This window comes from Uloborus diversus, chromosome 5 (genome assembly GCF_026930045.1).
Source record: "Uloborus diversus isolate 005 chromosome 5, Udiv.v.3.1, whole genome shotgun sequence".
Lineage (NCBI taxonomy): Eukaryota > Metazoa > Arthropoda > Arachnida > Araneae > Uloboridae > Uloborus > Uloborus diversus.
Window position 1 is genome coordinate 60,091,791 of NC_072735.1, and position 26,433 is coordinate 60,118,223.

Below are 26,433 nucleotides of genomic sequence, written 5' to 3' on the forward strand. Positions count from 1 at the left end.
CAAAAAGAAAAGAAAGAAAAGAAGAAAAAACGAAACCCCAAAAGATTTGACGTCGAACCATCGGCCGATGCGCCCTCTCGTCTGTGCGTGCAAACTGCCTTCTTGACGTCAAGAAGGCAGTGCTGTGCGCCGTCGAACGTCCTCTGTGCAGTACACCTTCGTTTTTTTTTGCCTTCAAACCTTTCTTTGTAAGTCTCTCAGCAAAAGCGCTAGACAGAATAACTGACATCTTGAATTTCATAAATTTAAAACTCTCTGTAGCCAGCACCATTTTAATCAAAACACTTTGACAAGCCTCACTTTGTTGTTATGTACTGTTTTAGTATTTCACGTTTGGAAACAGTGTAGGTTGTGGGCGTGGGAAAAATCTTGACAGGTGAAAGCGTGGGGGCCGTGGTAGCCTGATCGGTAGGGCATTGGACTCGGGGCCGGAGGGACTCGGGTTCGATCCCCGCTGGTCGAAGACCCACCGTCGTCATTAAAGGGGACTGGGCGACGTTAAATATGCTCGTGGTCTCAATGTCCTCCAAGTGAAACGATACCTCTGGGGGTGCTAGTACCAGGCAGCTATTAGCTCTTGGACTAGTTCTAAATTCTCATTAACTGTTCGATCCGGTGATGGTGCTGCCATCTATCGGTATATAAAATAATGGAGGCAAGGCACTAGTATGCAGACCTCGACATAAAATACAGTTGAAGTCAGTTGTGACTCTTGAATAGAAATAGAAATAGGTGAAAGCGTGAAAGCACTGGGTGAAAGTGAAATTCTTGCTACTGCGACTCGCGAGAAAGAAAATAGATGGCTGGGAAGTAGTAGTTTCGGGAGCAACAACAACATAACAATTCAAAGAATGCTCCATAATCTGTTAATATGGGAAAATTGAAAGATATACATCACAAATCTCTGCAGCTTTTAAACGATGAACCTGAAACCACTACTTCTAGTTTTCTTAAAGGTAACTTGATCTAGTTTAACTTTGTAAACATTGGTAGTGATCATACAGTGGCTCTCAAAAGTGTTCGTACACTTTGACATTTTTTAGTAAAACCAAAATAACTCAAAACTGAATTCGAATATAAAGTCCAATATTTTTTCACATCATTCCTATGTCATTCTAAATATAACCCATTGATTTTTTTCAAAATATTGACGGATCTTCTTTTTGAAATGGATCAGAAAACGAAGAGACAGAGAAATAACACGCCACAAAAGTCATTGTGCACAAAAAAAATTTCGAATAAATTCATGATTAAAATTATCATAAGCCGTTTTATTAATATTTTTGCATTGTGTAGACCCTTATAAGTCATTTGGCTTTAATTTTTTGTTTATTTATTCTTTAATTTATTGCTTATTACTGTAAAATGTCTAGTATTCGTAAAAAACCGCAAATGCCATGGAAAATTTGATGATTAAAATTTTCATGATTAAAATTATCATAAGCCGTTTTATTAATATTTTTGCATTGTGTAGACCCTTATAAGTCATTTGGCTTTAATTTTTTGTTTATTTATTCCTTAATTTATTGCTTATTACTGTAAAATGTGTAGTATTCGTAAAAAACCGCAAATGCCATGGAAAATTTGAATTTTTTTCCCCACAGTAGTGGTAAATTTGTTTGAAATGTCTCTAAATTAGTTAATTTATTTGTTTATATAGTAAAGTGCTTGATAAAATGCTTTACAGAAAGGAATCGGACCGAAAATAAGGTATGAAAAGGTCAACCGGCAAAGTTGACAAAACGTAATCGTAGATTTAAAGTTAAAAAAATTATGAAAAATACACATTTGAGTACTCTAAAAGTTTCTGCAGAGTTAAATGAAACATTTTACATTTAATTTTCTCCTAAAATTGTTCGCCAAGTTCTTTGATTAGCTGAATTAAATGGGACCTCTTCCCGCAGAAATTTTCCTGGTCGTGCGAAAAACAGAAAGCTTCAGCTTTTTGTCCCAAAATCAATGATAAATAAGCTAAAAACAGTTTAGAATCATGTCTTACTTGCAAATAAAAATTAATTCAACATTTTTGGTTAAATTGTTGTATAACTGTAAGTAGAAGAAAAAATTAGGAACTTAATCTTAAGAACTCAGTTGGATCAGTTAATCAGGACGGTGAAGGTGTTTTAGTGTGAGGGTGCATATCAGCATCAGGACTTGGTAGTTTGTAATTTTTTGATGAAATAATGAATCATGCTGTTCCTTTAAATATTTTAAAAACCAATTTTGAACTCTTAGCCAAAAATTTGGTTATTGGAAACAACTTTGTTTTTTTATCAAGATAACGATAAGAAGCACACGGTTTTCAACGTTTGCGTCTAGTGCCTCGAAAATTGTCCTAAAGTTTAGAAAATACCCCCTCAATCTCCAGATTATAACTTAATGTAACGTATTTGGAGATATCTGGAGGCTAGATTACGAAAATAGGGCTTTAAAACGAAAATAGAGCTAGAAATAGTAACACTCGAAGTGTGGTAGAACACTTACTCAGAAATTACGCTAAAAAAAGAAAGAAAAAGAATGAAATCTATTCCCAGACGTTTAAAAGGTGTTATGAATACTTTATGATATTCTACTAATTAATAACTTAATCAAAAGTTAGATTATTCAATAATATATAGACATTTTATAAAGTGTACGAAGACTTTTGTGAGATAAAATTTCCGGCTCCTTTCGGTTTTTGATTTTTAAAAAATTAAGTTTTAATATTTTTTAAAAACTTTTCATGCAGTTTTGTTAAAAATTGATCATAGATCTTATAAATAAATACCTATCCCGAAATATTAATTCTAACCACTGATTTGGGGGCCTATTTCGTTGAAAGTCGTAGGTGTACGAAGACTTTTGGGAGCCACTGTATTTGATGTTATCTATTTCTTTAGGTTTGTGTTTTGAACTTCAATGTTATTCTGTTAGGATTTTGTAAAAATATTATTGTGATAATTGTTTTTATATTTTTTACATCATATTATTGATCAAAGATTTGACTTCGAAATGTGTGTTTTAAGTTTTCTCTATTTTAACTTTATTATTAAAACTATGATGGTGTCACTCATTTTATATGATATTTATTACAAATTGCGTTGAAGTACTTCGGCTGAAAGTGATTATTTTTGATGCTTTAAACTTCATAATTTCAATTTTCTATATTGGGTTCCTGAACTTAATTTTGTAGCTAACTTCATTTTTGAAATATTGCTGATTGGAAAGTTTTCCTTTGATGTTACAGAGCAGAATGGGCAAGCAGGAGTGTAAAGAGTATTTATCATGCCCAGGGTGGGATTTAGACTTAATGAAGGCCCTAAGCTGTTTCAAGTATGGGGACCTCTAAGTATTCTTTTGAAGTCTGAGCACTTCGTTGGAGGCAAAACAGGCCACTTTAAAAATATGTTAAATTAATATTTTTCTCCGATACAGAAAGAGAAACCTATGTTTTCTCTCATTTTGTAATGCCATCTCTTTTTCTCTCTCTTTTTTCTTTTTTGATTGACTTCCTGGAGGGTTGGGCATTAAGAGAGTGATGCAATGACCCCCTTCAAGTGAAATATAGAATGTTGGGAAAATGTTTGGAAAATAGGTGTACAGTGGCTGCTTATATGAATCACGTTTGTTCTAAACAGTTTTGGAGGATTCAGAATCAAAACACTAAGTTGGAATGGGGGGCATGCTTTAAGGAGCAGAATTCGAATGGGTACTAACTATTGGGATTTTAGTAGAAACGGAAATAGGGTGGCTAGTAAGAGAAAAGATTTTAACAGTTGGGATTCAAATAATCGCGCAGCAGCTGCAACAGGATCTAGATCATATTACGGAGTGGGCTGATAAATGGGGTATGGCTGTTAATGTTGGTAAATGTCAAGTGCTACATTTAGGGCATGGAAATAAGTGTACAAGTTATTATTTGCAAGGTTCAGTCATTAGTCAGGCAGACAAAGTTACTGATCTGGGGGTCTTAATAAGTCAGGATTTAAAGTTTAGCCAACAGTGCAGCATTGCTAGTAACAAGGCCAATAAGATGCTTGGGTTTATCAACAGATCTATTTCAAACAAATCTAAAGAAGTTCTTCAGCCCTTATATAGAAGTTTGGTAAGACCTCATTCGGAGTATGCTGTTCAGTTTTGGTCCCCTTATCTTAAGAAAGACATTAATGTATTGGAAAGGGTTCAAAGGAGAGCTACAAGGCTAATAAATGGACTTTCTCACTTAGACTATGATTCCAGGCTTAGAAGGCTGAAAATGTACAGTCTTGAGCAAAGAAGAGACCGAGGGGACATGATTCAGTTGTTTAAATTTATTAAAATGAAAGATGTTACAGGGCTGAAGTTTAGCACTGAAAACAGGACAAGGGGTCATTGTTTTAAGCTATTTAAATCTCAGGCTAACATGGATGTTAGGAAAAATTATTATTTTAGCAGGGTAGTGGAACCTTGGAACAGTTTACCGGAAGAGGTGGTTATGAGCAAGGGAGTAGATAGTTTTAAGAGGGCCGTTGATCTTCACTGGGGATTGTAAATTGACTAGGACCAGTCTAGCTGGGCCCAGAGCCTGTTGCTGGTCGACACTTTTGTATTTGTATTTGTAAAGGTAAGATGGGCTTACTTAAGGTTTTTTATACAATGCTCGTAGTATTAGAAACAAGATGGAAGAGTTGAAAAGCATAACAATAGACGAGAGGTTGGATATTATTGGAGTTACCGAGGCATGGGCTACCGACAGTGATGATGATTTATTATCTATTGCTGGGTATAATTTGTGTAGACAAGATAGAGTAGGTAAAAGAGGTGGTGGGGTTTTATTTTATGTCAGAGACACCTTAACTTGCAATGAATTGGTAATTAATGATAAACCTAATGAGATTGATATGATTTGGCTGGAGTTGATGAGCAATAAGGGCAATAAACTACGTTTAGGGAACATTTATAGGCCACCCAACTTAAGCCAGGTTCAAGATGAACAGATGTTTAGTATTATTAGTGACATTTCAAGCAAGGGGTCAATCATTATAATGGGAGATTTTAATTTTCCAGGAATTGATTGGGATAATTTTTACCATAGTAATAGCAGAGAAGAGGAATTTTTGAAAGTAATTGGTGACTGTTTTTTAGATCAAATTGTAACTCAGGGCACTCGACAGGACGTGATTTTGGATCTAGTTTTCTGTGATATAGAAGGTTCTGTTCAGGGGTTATGTGTAGGGGAACACATTGGAGACCGTGACCACAACAGTATTAGGTTTGGGATTAAATTTGATATGCACAAAGTAGAGAGTTTTAGGTTTGTGCCCAATTTCAGAAATACTGATTTTGTGGCACTTAGACAGAGTTTGAAAGCAGTTTTTTCTTCTGGATTGAACAATAGGGATGTGAATCTTCAGTGGGCAGAGTTTAAGGAAAAGCTAGCAAAAACGGTTGTCAATCATGTTTCTTTTAGGAGAAAGGATGTCAACACTAAAATTTGGCCAATGTGGTTCTCCAGAGAAACTAAGGACGCTCTAAATTACAAGCAAACTGCTTTTCATAGGTTTAGAGAAACTGGTCACAGTGCAGATAGGCTCCAATGTTGTAAGGCAAGGCGTAAATTTAAGTATTTGGTACGGATTTAGAAAAGAGAGTTGAAGCAAAGACTGGCAGATAACATAAACAGGAATCCCAAGAAGTTTTTTGCATACGCTAATTCGGGGAAAGTTCGAAATAGTCATATTGGGCCACTGGTTGATGAGCACGGAATTTTAATTCAGGACGATATTGATATTGCTAATGTTCTTAATAACTTTTTTTCGAGTGTTTTTAACGATAACTGTATCTCAACAGTTGACACCAACAAGACACAAGCTATAGTACAGCTTGAGGGCTTTGTATTTTCCAGGGATGACGTTTTACTTCATTTGAAAAAAATTAAAGAGACTAAGGCTCCGGGACCTGATAACATTTATCCAAAAATTTTAGTTGAATGTGCAAAGGAATTAGCAGATGTAATCGTAAATATTTTCAATGCTTCTTATAACTCGGGGACAGTGCCAGAGGACTGGAAGCTGGCTAACATTATACCGCTCTTCCAGAAAGGGTCTAAAGGGAGTGTGGGAAATTATAGACCTGTGAGTCTAACTTCGGTGGTTTGCAAAATTTTTGAAACATTGATAAAAATTAAGATAGTAAATTTTCTAGAGAACTAATAATCTATTGACTAGTTTTCAGTACAGTTTCAGGAAAGGTAAATCTTGTGTAACTAATTTATAACATTTCTATGACAAAGTTACCATGGCTTTGGATAAAAAGAAGCCTGTAGATGTTGTTTACATTGATTTTCAAAAAGCTTTCGATAAGGTACCGCATGTTGTTCTACTTAGCAAATTAGCTGATATAGGAATAGGAGGGAAAACTTTCATTTGGCTAAAAAACTGGCTGACCGGAAGGAAACAAAGGGTAGTTTTAAGGGGAAATTATTCTAATTGGAGTGAGGTTTTAAGCGGGGTTCCTCAAGGATCAGTTTTAGGGCCTGTTTTGTTCATTGTTTTTATGAACGATATTCACAAAAATATTTCTGGGAACATGAATGGTTTTGCTGATGATGTCAAAGTTATTGGGACTGTAGAAAATGAAGAACAAGCAAAACAGCTGCAAGAAAATCTAGATCATGTTACGGAGTGGGCTGATAAATGGGGTATGGCTGTTAATGTTGGTAAATGTCAAGTGCTATATTTAGGGCATGGAAATAAGTGTACAAGTTATTATTTGCAAGGTTCAGTCATTAGTCAGGCAGACAAAGTTACTGATCTGGGGGTCTTAATAAGTCAGGATTTAAAGTTTAGCCAACAGTGCAGCATTGCTAGTAACAAGGCCAATAAGATGCTTGGGTTTATCAACAGATCTATTTCAAACAAATCTAAAGAAGTTCTTCAGCCCTTATATAGAAGTTTGGTAAGACCTCATTTGGAGTATGCTGTTCAGTTTTGGTCTCCTTATCTTAAGAAAGACATTAATGTATTGGAAAGGGTTCAAAGGCGAGCTACAAGGCTTATAAATGGACTTTCTCAGACTATGATTCCAGGCTTAGAAGGCTTCAAATGTACAGTCTTGAGCAAAGAAGAGACCGTGGGGACATGATTCAGTTGTTTAAATTTATTAAAATGAAAGATGTTACAGGGCTGAAGTTTAGCACTGAAAACAGGACAAGGGGTCATTGTTTTGAGCTATTTAAATCTCAGGCTAACATGGATGTTAGGAAAAACTATTATTTTAGCATGGTAGTGGAACCTTGGAACAGTTTACCGGAAAAAGTGGTAATGAGCAAGGGAGTAGATAGTTTTAAGAGGGCCATTGATCTTCACTGGGGATTGTAAATTAACTAGGAACCAATCTAGCTGGGCCCAGAGCCTGTTGCTGGTCGTCACTTTTGTATTTGTATTTAATTAACCACTAATTCAATTAACCGGCTTCCACTGTACAATTCTTCATTTTAAGAACTTATTAGGGGTTATTGGGGTTTCAAAAATAATAGGATAAGAAAAGCCAACCAAAACTTTAAAAGCTATACATTTTTTAGCAAATTAAGATCAATCAAAATGAAAATTGCTTGTGGTTCGACAAATCAATGACATTAATTGACAGAGAAGTAAAAAAGCTAGGGAGGAGAAAAGAAAACACATCGCTTTCAGCATAGTTGGTTATTGATGTTTGATCATCCCTACCCATAACTCACCAACAAACACAGAAACACAACACTGAATTAAATATAAAATGATAAATAATAAAAAAGTACCGTATATACTTACGTATAAGTCGAGAAATTAAGTTTAAAAAATGAGATAAAAAGTTAGGTTTATTTATAATAAATTCATCATAATTGTGACCCTTCCCCTCCCCCTTGTAAAACTTTTATACGAAAAACTTGAAGGAAGATGGATAAGTGCAGAAGTTTCTAGCATTGCCTCATTTTGGGAAAATTGCCGAACTAACCAATATATTCTTCTGAATGAATTACCAACGTTTTAATGCACAAAAATTGCAAATTACAGCAGGTTTTACAAAGAGCACCTTTTTCAGTGGAAAGAAGTGTGATTTTGTCTTGTTTGTTTTGTTAATTTCCATTTTTTGCTATTTCTACTGTCTTCTGTTCTACTGTGTTATTTTCCTCTGATGACTTCTCATCCAAAGACTCATTCTTTTCATTGAAAAAAGTATTCCTTGTAACACCAAACATGTGTCTGCAGTAATTTACAATTTTTGTGCATCAAAACGTTGGTAACTCATTCATTTAATTTTCAAGCACAAAGGTATTTATTCATTATTTAAAATTCTTCTGTTTTATTTTGGATTACATTGAATTTGAGCATAAGAAAGTTTTAGTGTGCTCAAAGATCTGAAGAACCGCAGTTCATTTGTACAACATTTATTAACACTAGAATTACGGAGGGGTCGTTTTGACCCCAATCAAACTTTTTTTTGCTAACTACTCCTCTGTATTTTCATAAAAAGCTTAATCCTTCATTGACTTTTCCTAAATCATCATGCTGTGTTGTGTAATAATAAAATGTTTTCAGGAAAATTATAGTTCCTTTAAACCCAAACTAAAGGGTTACAACTAAAAGTGCAGACAGGTGTCATTTTGACCCCTTTGAGAAAAAAAGAACTGCAAATACATTTACTGATGCCAAAACAGAGTAGAAACTCAAAAATGTCTCTTAAAACATATCTTTTTAAGAACCTGATGCATTTATAATGTTTTTGTAGGTAAAAGGAAACATAAGCTGCTAGCTTCTGAAATACAAATACAAATACAATACAAATACAAATGTGACGACCAGCAACAGGCTCTGGGCCCAGCTAGGCTGGTCCTGGTCAATTAATTAGTCCCCAATGAAGATCAATGGCCCTCTTAAAGCTATCCACTCCCTTGCTCATTACCGCCTCTTCCGGTAAGCTATTCCAAGTGCCCACGACCCTGCTAAAGTAGTAGTTTTTCCTGATTTCCAAGTTAGCCTGAGATTTAAATAGCTTAAAACAATGACCCCTTGTCCTGCTTTCCCCGCAAAAATTTAATCCATTTACATCTTTCATTTTGATAAATTTAAATAACTGAATCATGTCCCCTCTGACTCTCCTTTGCTCTAGGCTATACATGTTAAGCCTATTAAGTCTGGTATCATAATCTAAATCTGAGAGTCCCCTTACTAATTTAGTTACCTTTCTTTGAACCCTTTCCAATACAAAAATATCTTTCTTCAGATAAGGCGACCAGAATTGCACAGCATACTCCAAATGAGGTCTTACTAAACTCCTATATAAAGGCAGAAGAACTTTCTTAGATTTGTTTGAAATAGATCTATTGATGAACCCAAGCATTTTGTTGGCTTTGTTACTAGCAATACTGCACTGTTGACTAAACTTGAAGTCCTGATTTATAAAGACACCCAGATCCATAACATTTTCTGCCTGATTTATGACTGAACCCTGTAAACGATATCTCATACGCTTATTTCCATGACCTAAGTGTAGCACTTGACATTTCCCTACATTAACTGCCATACCCCATTTATCTGCCCACTTAGTAATATGATCTAAATCCTCTTGCAGCTGTTTTACTTGTTCATCATTTTCGACAATCCCCATAACTTTTACATCGTCAGCAAAACAATTCATGCTTCCAGAAATATTTTCATTGATGTCATTCATAAATATAATAAACAAAAGAGGCCCTAAAACTGATCCCTGAGGAACCCCACTTAAAACATCACTCCAATTAGAGTGATTTCCTCTCACAACTACTCTTTGCTTCCTACCAGTAAGCCAATTTCTTACCCAAAGTAAAGTTTTTCCTCCTATTCCAATGTCAGCTAACTTGCTGAGAAGAGCAACATGCGGTACCTTGTCAAAAGCTTTTTGAAAATCAATATAAACAACATCCACACATTTTTTGTTATCTAAAGCTGAGGTAACCTTGTCGTAGAAATGCAATAGATTAGTAGTACAGGATTTACCTTTCCTGAAACCATACTGCAAACTAGTCAACAGACTATTAGTCTCTAAGAACATCATGATCTTAATTTTGATCAAAGTTTCGAAAATCTTACAAATCACCGAAGTCAAACTTACAGGTCTATAATTCCCAGCAATACCTTTAGACCCCTTCTTGAAGAGTGGCGTTATGTTAGCCAGCTTCCAGTCCTCTGGCACCGTCCCCGAGTTATAAGAAGCATTGAAAATATTCAAAATAACATCCACTAATTCCTCTGCACATTCAACTAAAATTTTTGGATAAATATTATCTGGTCCCGGAGCTTTAGTTGCTTTAATCTTTTTCAAATGAAATAAAACCTCCTCCCTGGAAAATACAAAATCCTCAAGCTGTATAATAGCTTGTGTCTTGTTAGTGTCAACTGTTGAGATACAGTTATCGTTAAACACACTGGAAAAAAAGTTATTTAGAACATTTGCAATATCCCTATCGTTTTGGATTAAATTTCCATACTCATCAACCAAAGGCCCAATTTGACTGTTTCGAGCTTTCCCAGAATTAGCGTAAGCAAAAAACCTCTTAGGATTCCCATCAATGTCATCTGCCAGCCTTTGCTCCAATTCCCTTTTCTGAATCCGTACCAAATACTTAAAATTTCGCCTTGCCTTACTATACTGGAGTCTCTCTGCACTCTGACCAGTTTCTTTAAACTTACGAAAAGTGGCTTGCTTATAATTAAGAGCTTCTTTAGTCTCCCTGGAGAACCACATGGGCCAAATTTTGGTACTAACACCTTTTCTCCTAAATGGAACATAGTCCCCAACGGTTTTAGCAAGTTTATCCTTAAATTCCGTCCATTGCTGATCTACGTCGCTATTTTCCAACCCTGACGAAAAAACCTCTTTCAAGCTCTGCCTAAGTGCAACAAAATCGGTGTTTCTGAAATTGGGCACAAACCTAAAATTATCATCTTTGCACACTTCAAATTTAACCCGGAACCTAATGCTGTTATGATCACTATCTCCAATATGCTCCCCTACACTCAACCCCTGAACAAAACTACCTATGTCACAAAAAACTAGATCCAAAATTGCCTCCTCTCGAGTTCCCTGAGTTACAACTTGATCTAAGAAACAGTCACCAATTACTTTTAAAAATTCCTCTTCTTTGCCATTACCAGAATAAAAATTATTCCAATCGATACCCGGAAAATTGAAATCCCCCATTATGATAACGGATCCCTTACTGGACATGTCACTAATAATACGGTACATCTGTTCATCTTGTCCCTGGTTTGAATTAGGTGGCCTATAAATGTTTCCAAACCGTAGCTTTTTGCCCTTACTGCTCATCAACTCCAGCCAAACCATATCAATATTAGTAGGCTTATCATTTATGACCAATTCATTGCAAATAAAATTGTCTCTAACATAAAATAAAACCCCACCACCTCTTTTACCTACTCTATCCTGTCTGAACAAATTATACCCAGCAATATGTAATAACTCTGCATCAGATTCGGTAGCCCATGTCTCTGTAATTCCAATAACATCCAACTTCTCATCCATAACTATGCTTTTCAATTCATCCATCTTGTTCCTAATACTGCGAGCATTGGTATAGAAAACTTTAAGCATGCCTAAGTTGCTTTTATTTAACACCCTGAAATTTCCTAAATTACAATTGTTAACATTACTACTCTTGTTCATCACTTTATTTCCATTTCTAGCAATACCCAAAAAAATTTCATTCTCTCGATACCTGATGCTTGAACCATGCCCCCCATTCCAACTTAGTTTTTTGACTCCGAAGCCCTTAAAATTAATCCACTAACCATTTTGACCCCTGTAGAGCTCAGATGCAGGCCATCCCTAGCAATCCAATCCCGTTTACAATGACTCCATACATCAATGAACCTGATACTGCGCTTTTCGCAAATTGACTTCAGTAGCAAGTTCATACACCTCGCACGTTGATTTAGCCAGCTCCTATGCACTCCATACCTGGGAAGCAAACCAACCACTTGGACATTCGTCGAAAAGCTGGTTGCTTTATCCAACAGGGATTCCCATTCCCTAGAAAACTCCTCATTTTTACTGTGGCCTACATCATTTGTTCCCACCCACAAAGTAACCATGTCCTCCTTATTCAATACTCCCTTCTTTTCAGCAACCATATTAACGTCTTTTACCCGAGCCCCTGGTAAACAACACCTAGCCACCTTACGCTTTACTCTCCCAACTGTGTGCAACTGAAACAGTGCTGGTTTTTTAAAGAGCATTTTAAACTTTTTAAAACTATTTTATTATGTAACCTGAAAATCTCCGTACTCTTAAAATAAACTGCATTTATTATAAATATGTTTATTTTAAACTAATTTTTACAAATATTTAACATTATGTAGCGAATTATGCAGATTTCTTCTCGGGGGTCAAAATGGACCCCCATCGCATTTTTAGGTATAAAAAGATCTCCGTAATTCTAGTGTTATATTCATTGTGAATTAGCATCCTGATATTTTGTTTTTTTTTTGTGACTTTATGAAAGGATGCTAATTCTCTTCTGGAATTATCTCTAAGAAAGTAATGAGGCTGACTTGATGTTATTGTTATTTTTTAGGTTTAAATTTTTTTTGAATATCCTCTTTCAGCTAGAAGAACAGTGATGTAGTTTGGGGAACACACCAAACGAAAAGCGGTTTTAAACCAATTACCTTTAAATTTGCATTATTTTTAAAATAAAACCCAAATATTTTAGTTACCGCCACATTCTCCCTAAGTACAACACCCACTAAGAAGAAAAACAGTATAATGTCTTTAGTTACAATAACCTAATTTACATGTATGATATTTTACTATGAGTTCATATTTTCTCTAATTATTTCATTACAATTATTGAATATTTATAATGGTAGTATAGTTTGAGAGTTATGTTGTTTTATATCTCTTTCAATATTTTAATTGCATTAATTTTCTGTTCCAAGACTTTAAGTCAAAGAATACACAGCAGGTATTTCTTCAGCAAAGTGTAACCCTTTTGGCGCTTAAAGACAAAACACATGCAAATGGAACAGCTGCACCTAATGCCTTCCCACCTAAATTATTGTTTGGAGTTGTGAATGAGGATCTGCCATTATTCATTGGAGCAGTAATAGGCAAGTTTTGTGGTTTCATGATCACAATTTGATTTTTATTCTAAGTATACATCTTTAGTACTAATGTTGTTGTTTTTTTGTATATTTTATATTTGACTAACATAAAATTCTGTTTTATTGATTCACAGGGGCTTCACTTATAATTGCAACCTGCTTATGCATTGTTACATTGTGGAAATGCTGCTGTAGAATGACAATATGGAGTAAAAAGAAAGAATATTGTAAGGCTTTAAAAATTTCTTCACATTAATGTTATAAATGCATGATTGTTTTTGTTAAATTAGACAAGGGCTTTAAGTGAAGGTTTTTGCAAACCTTGCTGTATTGGGTCAATCTGAAATTCAAACATTTGACTAAGCTTTTTTTTTTTTAAAGATATTTGCTGTCAATTTTTTAAAAATATTCTTTTTACAGTGTTGCTTTTCCTTTGAAAAGTGTTTTTTAAACTAATTCTTCAGTTTGAACCATTCTATGCAATTCTAGTTTACATTGTTGCCCTAAAAGCTGCATATCTTTCAATTGCTAAACTGGCTAAACTATGGTAGGAATATAGTTCATGAACAAAATTCTAAGTAACTTAGTAACTTTACTGTACCCAAGTGCAGATCCAGAAGGGGAGGTGGGAAACATGACCCCTCCATGCCACAAGCTTCTAAATATAACCAAAGCTGATTTTGGGAACTTATATTTCAAAAAATATGCTTTAGACTCCTCATTCATACCTGTAAATTGCACTTGAGTACAATGTCAAAACTTGGAAATTCCTTCCAATGATGACCCTCTCTAAAACCAGGAGCTATATCCACTATCCACCCTTGATTGTACTGAATTTTCTTAACTTGATCTAATGTAAAAATTCTTAGTGTGATCTACATCATCTTCCCCTAGCAACAGAAAAGTCTAGTATATAGTAGAACATTGGTTATCCAAATACCTATCAATCATAACAGAAAGCATTTTGTTTCGTAAATTTAAATTTGCAAGCCATGTAGAAGTTTGGATAATATCACTAGTTCTTTTCTCCTATCTAACACAGAAGCAAAAGAAATATTTTTAACACTAATTCCTTAACTGGAAGTTGACTTTAATGGCTGTTTTGAACTTTTTGCATTAGACCAGTGGTACGCAACTTTTTTTCTGCCTGAGGGCCACCCCTCATATTAAAATCATCCTTGCAGGCAACAACACATAACATTTCAAAATATTTCATTCTTTTCTAAAAAGCATGGAAAAATATGGAACGGGAAAGAAAATTATAAACCAATAATTGTTGGATAAAGCAAGAAATAACAACATAAAAAACCACAAATTGCAATGATTGTTGTTTTCAATTACTCAATTCTTATTTTATTAAATGCATGTTTTTCAGACACCAGATAAAAACAAAAAATGTGTGTGTGGGGGGGGGGGGGTTCTTGAAAAAGACTATTTTGAGAATCCACTCATGGTGTTCCTGGAATATCAATTACAAACTTGATATTGACAATACAAGACAAACCTGCTGGTTATTGGTTTGGTGCCCATAACTAGTCATTTTCCCTATTTCTTTATTGTAAATATTTTTTTTTCCTTTGAACTTAATTTAGCTGAGTTTTTTTTCGCAAAATTCAGTAAATTTTCATCAAATTCATGAGAAGGAACTTTTGCAAATGCTTAGAATGTTGTACTCTATTCATGCCTAACCTTTTTGGTTTTATCCTCCATTATTTGAGCTTCCTCTTTTGATAGATTCTTATTCATGCTACATTTAAATCCTCACACATCCATTTGAAAATTAATAATTTTCAAAAACTTTTAAATCAGAGTAGAATGGTTTTATATTGAGTTGTATTAATACATTCAAAATTAAGAAGTTAGAGAAATTTATAAAATATTGACACTACTTGTTATTTGTTTAGATTTTTTCATGTTGAATTGCTTATTTAAAATTTTGTAATTAATCTAACTGCTTTCTTATATTCCAAACAGGGTTGGAGCCTAAAAATGCCTCAAGTGTGAAAGGAAAACATAAATTCCCTGTAGTTCAAAGGTAAAAGTTATAATTATTCACCTATTTGTATTGAAAGAAAACATGAATAATTTCACACAAATTATTGAACAAAATCAAAGCCAGTGACATACAATCCACTCAAGCAAACCAAGCAGAGCTTAGGCACCCCAAAAAAGTTTTCATTTCTTATTTAAATGCTCATAATTGACAAGAAGTATGAAATATAAGTTTTTTTCTCATCATGACTTTCATGACAGGACAAAAGCGGCTTTCTAATCTTGGGACAGATTTCGATTGAATATGAACTTAAATGCTCTGTAAGAGAGAAAACATGTTTTTCAATTCTGTAATTGAATATTTTGCTGCAAATGAACAAAGGATGGAATTCATTTACAAATGAACTGTTAAATTAAATGCATTATTTTGCTTCTAAAAATCTTAAACTTTGTGGTATTTTATAACGCAGCACATTTTTAATCCCAGTTTCAATCATTTTTTAAAAAATGTTTTGCTAATATGCATTTTTAATGTATTTTTGTAATCAATCAGTATAATGTATCACATATTTGTTTTTGCTGCATAAAAATGTTCTATACAACATGACAGTTACTAAAATTTATACATTTTCAAAGAAAACACAGATATATTACAAACAAATATTATAGAGTGTGAGTCATAACATGAAGAAAATTAAAGCAGTGAGAAACAAAGGAATGTAAGTGGACATTTTCAAGTTTTGAGTAAATGCCTTTAAAGATCAAGTCCTAGGTAGGCTTTCATTAAAAAGTTCGTCTTAATCATGCTGCATTACAGCACCTACCAGGTCTATACTGCCTCATATCCCTGTATACTATCTCCAAACCCAAGACAGGAGAGGTTCACCTACCATTTGTACTGATAATCTCTAATTTTTTATTTTTGCCCCTAACATCCTTTAGCTTCCCATTGCCTCATTTGGATACATTACAGCTGCTGTTGCCACTGTGTGTGCCTGTTCAAAGCTGATTATGGTCCTTCCTAACTCCTGTAACATTCCCGACTTTTAGAAATTTCCTTTCATAGCCCTTCAAATTTTTGAATTTGGTACTGCATTCATCAAAACTCTAAGAGCAATGCTAGATAGTAATATATGCTCACACATTTGTTGTAGATATGTGTATCACCTGATAGTTTTGATTATAATTTTCAAGCAATATTTAACAATGATAAGATAGATAAATTAATGAAAAATTTTACTTTTATGGATACATGACTGAAAGCAAAGGACATTCTTACTAAAAAAAATATCGCATTCACTGTATATTGATTTTCATATTTTCAGATAGTTTTGAGTTGTATAAGCAGATATTTTTATATTTATCTGACTATGCTCTAGAGTAGATCTAGTTCTTCTGGGTGTCATCCCGTGCAGTCATTCAGTTTCATATTTTTGGATGTTTTCAAACAAATACCTTGAAATGTTCTATGAATGAATGAAATTCTTGGACATCATTCACACTTTATTATTTTTCAAACGTCGCCATGCAATGCTTACCTAATTGTCTTAGCTTTCAAATGTTGTTTAAATTGCAAAGTAGATATAATCAGGGAAGTAGCCTTATTCATGGGCGGATTTAAGGGAGGACGAGGAAGGGCAATGCCCCTCCCCCCAGTCTTGGACGAACTTTATACATTGTAACAACACACCTCTCAAAATATTAAAAGAAAAAATCATGACTTTTTTTTTTCTATTTTGAACAGTTCAGAAGTGAAAATGAAGAGAATAGCAAATCTTCTTTTATGATGGGGAAGGAGGGGGGGGGGGGCATCATACTCTGTATTACAAGTAGTAAAGCTCTCACTGGGATGCTGAAATGTGTTAAAAACGACTGTTTTGAAATGAAAACTTCTGATCAAGCTATGCGTTCAGCTGCAATGCTTGAAACAATCGACAATTATTTCAACATATTAGAAGCTAAAAAAAAAAACACAGATTTCAAAAAAAAAAAAAAAAAAAGGATTTACCTGTAAACTAAACAAGCTATAGCTTAGGCATTCACTTTTTTAAAGGCCCTCAACTGCCAAAATTTCATGATTTGTTCGGCAAAAAAAGAAATGTTCTTGAAAAAATTAACTTTATTTTAAATTGCTTAAAAACCATGAAAATTAGGGCAAGTGTGGATACAAATCATAAGTTTCTAAATTTATATCAAACGGGAGGGGGGTAAGGCGAGAAATGCCGAAATGTGTCAAATTCAGCTCTTTGCAATATCCTGCTGCAAAAATCATGGTTCTCATGTTTCTGTAACTTATTACTTGAGATAATTTTTTTGTGGCTCACATGTTTCATATCTTGCTTGTTGTTTATTAAACTGTGAATGCTGTATTTTGGAAATTCTTTTGTAGTGCTTGTTTTTATCTTACTTCTTCTGCATATTGTTAATCTATTTAGCCCGAAAAAACTTATATTCCTTTTCGTTTTCTGCACTACTTGTAATTGAAAAAAGTTGGTGTATTGGGAAATCTTTTTTTCTTTTAAATTTAAAATAGTTGCTCTTACAAAGTTAGAACAATACTTTTAAACTGTACAATGTAGTACTAAATTTCAGAGCCTGGAAAGGGCAAATGAAGTGCCTTAAATAATCTTAATTGTTCTGGGGTCCTTGAAAAAGAATTAGACCAGTCTTTAAAATTCCTAAGCAAAGTGTACTTCAATTTTATTTCTTATCAAATGTATAAATTATGAATTGTCCAAATGGGCAGCATGTTACTCTTGTTACCTATTTTCGAAATCTGTACATAATTTCTTTTAAAACATCTTTTACTGTTGATGATTTTGTATTTAATTCAATGTTGTATTTGTGTGTGGATTGGACGCGTGATCAAAAACTAATTGACCGACAGCCGATGTTAAGCAATTAACAATGCATAATCTTTTCTTCTCTCTCGTTTTTTCTCTTTGAGGACTGCTGTCATTGATTTGTTGACCCCAAAACAATTTTTACTGTGCATTATTGTAATTTGCAAAAAGTTATTTTGCCTTTTTTTTCCCGAGTTTTTTGTAGTTTCAATAACCCCTTATAAGGCTTCAAAATGCAGAATTTTACATCTATTTTACAAAAATTCCTCTAGAGGAGAAACCCCTGGATCCCCTAAAATTGGAGATATTCTATACCCCACTTAGGGATGCCATTTTCCTTCTCAAATTCAATTCAAAAGAACAGCAAGCAAACGCTAACACAAAAAGAGTAAGGCATGACCTTACAAAAACACAGGGGAAGGGGGGGGGCATAGAGAAAGGGGGTTATAAAATGGCCTTTTTCGCCACTGACAGAAAAGTTGTCTGGACTACAAAAGAGACTCAAAACCTGAAATAGCTTTGGACCATGTTCCTAAATACAGCCTTGATTACAAGTAATGTTGCACAAAAAAGAAAAATCCTGCCCCCCTAGGAATACAGTCCTAAATCCGTCTATGGCCTTATTGAAGGAAAACTCCCTCTAAAAAAAGACATTTTAGATTTTTTTCCTTGGAAAATTCCTACAAATGTCCTGAACAATGAAATTCATTGGTATCAGCTTCTAATGCCAATAAATGCTCTAGAATACAATTTTATAGCCATGACTAATTAATACACAATATCTTTAAAACATTTAATGTTGTTCCTTAAAAATTTAGATTGTTGATACAACAATTGTAACGCTCAGTGGTGCCCAATTTTTTTTTAAACCTGAAGGCCGCAATCTCACAGGCCAGAACACATATAAAATTAAAATGATTCAAAACTTTTTAGCTAACATTGTAAAACTAGAAAGTCACCCGCCAAGGTATGACAGGTGAAAATTGCTCCTGCATTTGAACAAAGCCATTGCCTGTTTGGTGATACAGTCAATTCGCGATAACTCGAATATTACTATAACTCCAAATTTGTATCAAGTCTCTATCCCTTTGTCCTTAGTTCCATGCTAATTAGGCTCAATATATATATATATATATATAATTCAAGTGACTGTGAGAGAAAAATTCATTCACCTTCACTTGCAATTCCTGCACAATAGACCTCTAAAGTAAGGAGAACACCTGTTGATCCAATATACGATAAAGGAGTTCATTACACGTGCGGAAATGAGTATAGCTTGTTTTCTTTTGTTGTACTGTACTGTTTACACTTAGACATGTTGCTGGACTACAAATCTGCTTTTAAGCTGTCAAGTTGCCAAGTCAACTTATTGTACCTTCAGTCAAAGGTTGACCTACGTTAAGATGCGTTCCTTTTCATTCTTTAGTTCAATTATTTGCTGATAAATTCCCCAGAGAGAGAGAAAGTTTTCTTCAGATGTCTAAGCGAAAGCTAAAAACCTTGGATTTAGAAAGTAAAGTGAATCATATTTATAACTTTAAAAGGAATCCAACAGTCAAAAAGGAAGATAATGCATTGCAATATGGCTCCAAATACGCTGTCAACAATATTAAAAGAGAAACTTCAAAAGCGGCATGAATCCATGAATCCAAATTTGAAACGAATGAAGATGTGCACCTTTCCTGAAGTAGAATCAACTCTATTCAAGTGGTTCCAGCAGTATCGAATTCAAGACCATGCCATTTCTATAGGGGTAGATGTTTGCTGCGTGAGAAAGCAACAAATTTTTGCTATATTACATAATATAGAAAATTTCCACACCAGTGCTATATGACTGGAAAAGTTCAAGACTAGACACAACTTCGTCTTCAGAACTCTTTATGGAGAAACTGCATATTTTGCTTAAAAACTTGTAAGCTCTGTAATTTTATCTGTTATATGTACATATTAATTACAATATTCAATTGTTTTTAATAGTAAAATGTCGAAAACCGAAACTAGCGGTACGTCAAACTTCCGATACGTCGAAGTTTTTCGTTGATCCCTTGAGATTCGAGTTATTGAAAATTGACTGTATTTTGTTAGTTGAAATTGTAACCCTAAAATCCAGTAGGTAGCGTTCATAGTTGACCATTTCTTCGTTTCTTCTTCCCCTCAAATGACACAGTTTTACCAATAAAACAGTTAAGTTGCCGGATCGAGTCCAGCCTTGTCTCAATAAAGCCTTTGCCTGCATGTTAAACAATACCAAAACATATTATCGAATTATCATGCCGTGCCGCTAGTTTCATTGTTGAAACACGCAGGTTACTCGATCATCGGCTATTATTTATATGGGGATGTGAAAAAAGGAAGAAAATTAACAAAGAGAGAATTGTTGTTATCATTAATACATGCCTTTTTTTTTATTGATGCAACATTTCCAACTGTTTCTTAGAAATGAATTTCTGACTATCTGGCTTCAAATTTGCTGCAAAGATTCCTAATACCGAATGAAGATGATCAGTTGTTTTGGAAGGTTCCAGAATTTATTTTTTGATTCATAACTTGGAACATATCAACAAGTCACGTGGATCAACTAGGTTGGGCCCCATTAATATTGAATTTGGCAAAATATTTGAAATCTAAGTTTAAAGGTATTACTCATAATTAAAAGATTGATGTTTGAAAATTGTAAATAGTATATATTTATGTATGTATACATGTATTTTATTCTTAAAAATAATTCAATTTTTTTCTCGTAGCAATTCAGTGGTTTTCCTAGGCTTGAAGCCAACTCGAGTTTTTGATTACAAGGGAGAAAAATCATCTGAAGATTACTCTGATACTCAACCAATAGCTATTGTAAAAACTCCAGTAAGTGGTACTTCAAGGTTTTATTTTAACATTAATATCGTCAATGCTGTCAACTGCTGTAGCTGTTGTGCTAATCTATGATTGCTGTGCTGCCAACTGCTATGTGAAAATCAAATTTCTTGCTTTGTCTCAATTGATTTTTTTTTTTTTTTTTTTTTTGCATCCATGATCTAGACCTAGAGCGTCGAAACTTACAGGTATTACCTGTCATCTCTTGGATATCGATTAAACAAATCTGTTTCTAAGAGAAGCAGTTGTAAAAATATTCAACAGTGAAAAGGTTAAGCTTATGAAATGTAAATTTGTAGTGGATAACTAGTTTTTTAAGTTATGAGTTTTCTACAACATGATAATATTCAGTGATGTAATATATCATTGTTTGTATGACTTTTTTTTGTGTGTGCATAAGATATTTCATTTATTTTTTTTACTCTTTGCTCCCCCCCCCCCCCACCCTTGATAATTTTTTACTTGCAATATTGTAGACAAAAATGAAAAATTTAAAAAATGTTAGATAAAAGAGATAACAATCAGATGAACAATGAAAGTTCAAATTTATTTCTTCCCCTTCCCTCCACCAAAGTTCTTAAAACACATTTATTCCTTTTGAGCATTTTTGCTTCAAAATGGCTTTGATAAACTTTGAACGTATTTCTATATATGACTTCATATTCTTGCTAAAGCTTAGCGCTTCGCCTTATGAACTGAACAGTGTTGCTTTTGAGAAAATTTCTTAAGGGTGCTCTTCACTGAAAGTCTGAAAGATTCGGATCTAATGTTAACCTACCAGGAAAGTTGGAGCTTGTTTTACAAATTCCTGTGAAGTTTTCGGACCAATTTTTTTTTCTGAGTATTTTTCAAGACCATGTCTGTGTATTTTAGTTTTTACTTTTTTGATGTGTCCATTCTCCGGTTTTTTAAAATTCGAGAAAAAATGAATTTCTTCGAAAACGAGGTACTGTTGGACATTTCGCTCTGTAAAACATCTGGAACTCGTGCTATCGAAATTTTAAGAACGCCCTAACACCCAAAATATTTCCAGCTCTCTTTCGCCCCGCCCCTCATAGTAGACGCCCCTTTTTTGAGGGGAGAGCGCTAATGGGGTGTAAGATTTATTACCCTCTCATTAGTTCCCCTCAATGACCTTCGCTGGATGTTCTCCTCTTTTTTCCTAAGGCTTTCTTGAAGAATCAAGTGCTTTTGAAAGTGATTTCATGTAGATGCGTGCTATTAGCTGTTAAATTAGCAACATCTGCTTTTTTTTTTTTTCAAATTTGTGGTTTGAAAAGAAATAGATTGGAAAGGGATATTTCTGAGTCAAATTGTTTATTAACAATATAATGAACATTGTTACAATGCTGTCGAATGCGAAAAGTTGACATTTTCCCCTTCCAGTAGAAAAATATTTTTATATATGGATTAAATCGTATTCCAGATTCCAGATACTAGGTATTTTGCATCGTTTAACATGTGTTTTATGTTACTACAAATGTACACACATAAAGTGCTTTCCACAGCTCCACAAATGTTTTTGGAAATTATTTATGTCTTTAAGAGCCAGACTCGTCAAATTTCTTTAGAAGGTAGATACACATTGAACATGTAATTCATAATATACAGTAAAATTCATCGAATTTCAGAATCGGGACTAGAAATTTATTTGGTTGAAACAAGTATTTTGTTGCATTAGTATATGTTGTAATAGGATTTTACTGTGTTTCTCTTTAGAAAACTTCCTAAGGAAGAAAACGATGCATAATTTGACCCCAAATAGAATCGTGAAACGTTTCTTATGGGGTCGCAATATTACTCCTTATTTTAAGACATGTACGATATTATACAGTTTTTAAAACATTACGTGAGAAACAAAATAGCATAATTTTTATTTTCCAGTGCAGCAATGCGAATTGTAGCTAATTTTATTTTTATTAAAGACTATTTCCTAGCTTACATTTTGTGTTATAATTCCTGCGTTTTACCTCAAGTTTTTATTTATTGGCGGAAACAATGAAAAAAAAAAATAAAAATAAGTTAAAATACTTATTTTTAATTAACTGTTTTGGAAATAGCTTAAATACATTTTCGTCGCCATGGTTACTATTTGTTTATGTTCATTCAAGGTTTAACTTAAGTAGATTTTACTTTTAAAAGGGGAGGGGGGTGTAAAATTACATTTCAGGAAAAAAAAAAACGTCAATGTGGATGAAATTAAAAACAAAATTTTATCCAAATACAAAATTTCCAGATTACTAATACCGACATTTAAGATTGATAAGAAAACAAAAATACAGAAGGCTTTCTGATGTCTTCAGAAACTTTTCACAATAGAAAAAGTTTTTATTTTTATTTTTATTTATCTTTTTAAGAGTTTGGAAGCTGTATTTTTGGAGAATAAAAATACTTTTCAAAAACATTTATTCAGTAGCGGAAAACATTCCGTACACCAACATGCTCATTAAATACGTAGGAAATCATAAAAAATATATTAGTAATTTAATATGATTCGGTTAATGTAAAAAACACACCATGCTAGAATTACTAAGCATTGTATGTATTAGTTTTTTATGACGTTTTCAGCCTTAAGGTGTGAACAATGTAGAATGGGGGTTACAAGTTTTCACTGCTTTCAATTTTCATTCTCAGAAGCTAGATCAGTATTTTAATACAATGTAGAAAAAATTGATTACAGGCATTAATGGTTTTCAGATCACATAAGCACCCCCCCCCTCCTCCCTTAAAAAAACATCATTAAAGATCGTCTTAAATTTCGTTTTATGACTTTAATTTCGAAAAATTTCGAGAAGGGAGTTTGCAAAAAGTCCTTCTTTGACCATAAAAAAAGTCATCTAAAATTGCATTTTTGGAGCTTTGATTTCAAAAACCTGCATGTCCCAGAACGTTACTAAAGATGGCCTACAATTATGTTTATAACACTTTGAAAATTTTGTCCCCCCCCCCCCCCCCCAACATCACACTAAGACTGCGTTTTTAGACTATTTCGAAAAATTCCGGGGAAAGCTTCCGAACTCCCATTTTCCAAATATTACCAAAGATCGTTTAAAACTGCATTTTGAAAATTTTATTTTCGAGAAAATTAAAAGGCATAGCCCCCAAACAGAGTGCTTGGAAAAGTAGGGAGTATTTCTGAGTAAATAGTATGCTTACGATAAAGATCATATTAATTAAATATAGAAATGGTTCCCTCTCTTAAACAAGAAGCTAAATCCTTTCTCTCGCTGTATTTACATTTTGAGTGTAAATTACAGAGCAGAGAGCAATTGGTCTTTTATTTCTCAAAAAATCCGTAAAATTGTGAATTTTTGAAAGTGTCCCAATACTTTTGGTCATATTGTGTATGTAATACCTCATGTATTTTGCCGAATTTAGTAACTGGGAATTTGAGACTCTAAAAGTGCTAGGTTTAGCTTTATTCCAAAATTTCAGCGTAAGATAGTTTACAAACATTGGGAGTGGGGGAAGGGGTGATTTGTGCCTTTGAGCTTGGAGCAGGGTTAGCACCCGTGCATACAAACAAAGATCACAGAAAAATCTTTAATTTTTCAAATTCAGGAAATCCTTCTCCGTAGCCGTCCGCGACTTTGCCGTTGTTCTGCTCAATTTAAAAGAACTTTCACCATAACAACCCCTTGAGAAATGCTATCGTAGCCTTCTCATCTGCATATAGTAATTAGATAAATAAATAAATATTTTTTCAAAAAGAAAAGGATTCAAAGATAAAGATTGGGGGAATTTTCTGGTCACCAGTGGTGAGAAAAGGCAATTATAGTAGCCACATTTTTTGTAGTCGCCACTCCATTTGTAAAACAGGTAACTAACCAACAAAGTAGCATTTAATTTACCACTAAAATATAAATATTATCCGTTCAAATAAAGGTTAATGTAACTAATTAGTGGCATTAATGTTAATTGTACAATCAAGTATTAACTATGCAAAGAGGATCTAGTTTCATTTTTAAGAAGAATGTTTTCTGACAACTCGGATGGGGTTGGGGAGAGTGGCAAACAGGCAGCGGAAGCGAAACAATTTCGCCAACCGATAACTGGTATTTTTGTCCCCACTTTTATTCGGCACTTGATTTTTCAAATATATTAAGAGGATCATCCATTTTTAAAGAAAATTTTTTGGTTAGAATTTAGAGTTCATTTCGTTAAAATTCAGTGTGGTCATGCAGGCTATCTTTTTTTCCTTCCTTTTTTGAAATCATCAATAACGAACATTTTTCTAAAAATAAAACAAATTTATGAATTTATTTATTGCAAATATTCATTCATTCGTTAATTTTTCCTAGATGAGATCTGAAACCGTATTAATGGGGGAAAAATCTTCGTTTCAAAATTAATTTTAGTGCGAATACAAATAAATTAATATCACAAGTAGGATTGCAAAATGCGCGGCAATGTAAAATGCCGCGCCTTTTACATTGAGTTATTTTTCTTTTACCTATGTAGTCAAGACTCAAGAGGGAAAGAACTAGAATTTCCTTGGAAGGGTCTGTAAAAAGCTGCAGTTTCATTTCGCCGACAGCTATACCTCCCTTGACTTGCACAGCAGGGGGAGCGTCCGGTTTGTCCCCCTGCAAAATGTGACAGGTCACATGATCCACACTTTCATCGGTCATCGTTCGTTCTATTGGTTGTTGAAGTGTCAATCACTTCACTGATGTACACTGCTTTCGTTTCAAGAAAAGGCCCATTTTCAAGCGAGATCGTTTTTCTTCCCCACTGAAGAGCAGCCTTAAGTATCGTGATCAGAATAGTTTCAACACTAGCTAGATTTTATGCACATTTTATTCAGTATAAACTACATAGTTATTGCCAGATACATCCAAATCTGTGTTTTTACTTTCTGAGGTGCCATGATTCTTTCCAGCACTCTTATTTGTATCCTTTTTTTCTTTTCTACATTAAGTTAAATTTTAAAATAAATAAATAACTGAATTAAAATAAAAAAGCACCCAGAGTTAACCATTTTATGACTATTCGCAACTCCAACGAACTATAGGAGGCACTGCAGTCACTGTCTAATGGCTGACTTAAAAACTAAAACAAACGCATGTGGTAACGAAGAAAATGCTAAAAGTGTTGTGATTTTTGTTCGTATGTATGATATTTTTCGCTTTATTCTTTTTAAATTAATTTTCAAAGTCTTGTGGATATTCTGACCCACGTAGAAAGAAATGAGAATTCAAGAAGCATTACTAAACGTCAAAGATTAATGCAAACTACGTAGTTCGTAGTTCTAAGCAGCTATTTCCACGATGTTGAATTCGATATTTATCAATTCTTGATAAAACTAAATAATTGTGGCCTGACAAGAACAACAGTTAATGCTATAAAATTCAATATGACATTACAAATTATTATCGAAAGAAGATGATACTTCTTTGCCTTGCTTGGCTAGCGCTTATTGTTTTGCATTTGTTGCTGAGTTATTTCTCTCGAATTCCCAAATCGGTTAATTTAAAAATTTTCTGTTTCGATTTTTCTAATTTCTGAGTTACGATTTAATTATGTCAAGTTATGCAAATTATCTACAGAATTCTTACGGATATATGGTGGTAGTTTTCTTTTCAGTTGATCGACCATTATTTCTTTTTACTTATCGAATTCTGTAATCTTAC

The 26,433-nt window shown here is 33.8% G+C and overlaps 1 protein-coding gene across 1 annotated transcript in view; it reads left to right on the forward strand.

Annotated features, from left to right (window-relative positions):
• Positions 1-751: 751 nt before the first annotated feature.
• The window catches only part of LOC129221901 (uncharacterized), a 37,470-nt gene continuing 11,788 nt past the window's right edge, over positions 752-26,433 (forward strand). The window contains exons 1-5 of the mRNA XM_054856276.1: positions 752-956; positions 12,936-13,106; positions 13,235-13,327; positions 15,075-15,135; positions 20,680-20,791. Of these exons, the coding sequence (XP_054712251.1) occupies positions 872-956; positions 12,936-13,106; positions 13,235-13,327; positions 15,075-15,135; positions 20,680-20,791 (522 nt within the window). The 5' untranslated portion in view covers positions 752-871. The remainder of the gene's footprint in view (positions 957-12,935; positions 13,107-13,234; positions 13,328-15,074; positions 15,136-20,679; positions 20,792-26,433) is intronic.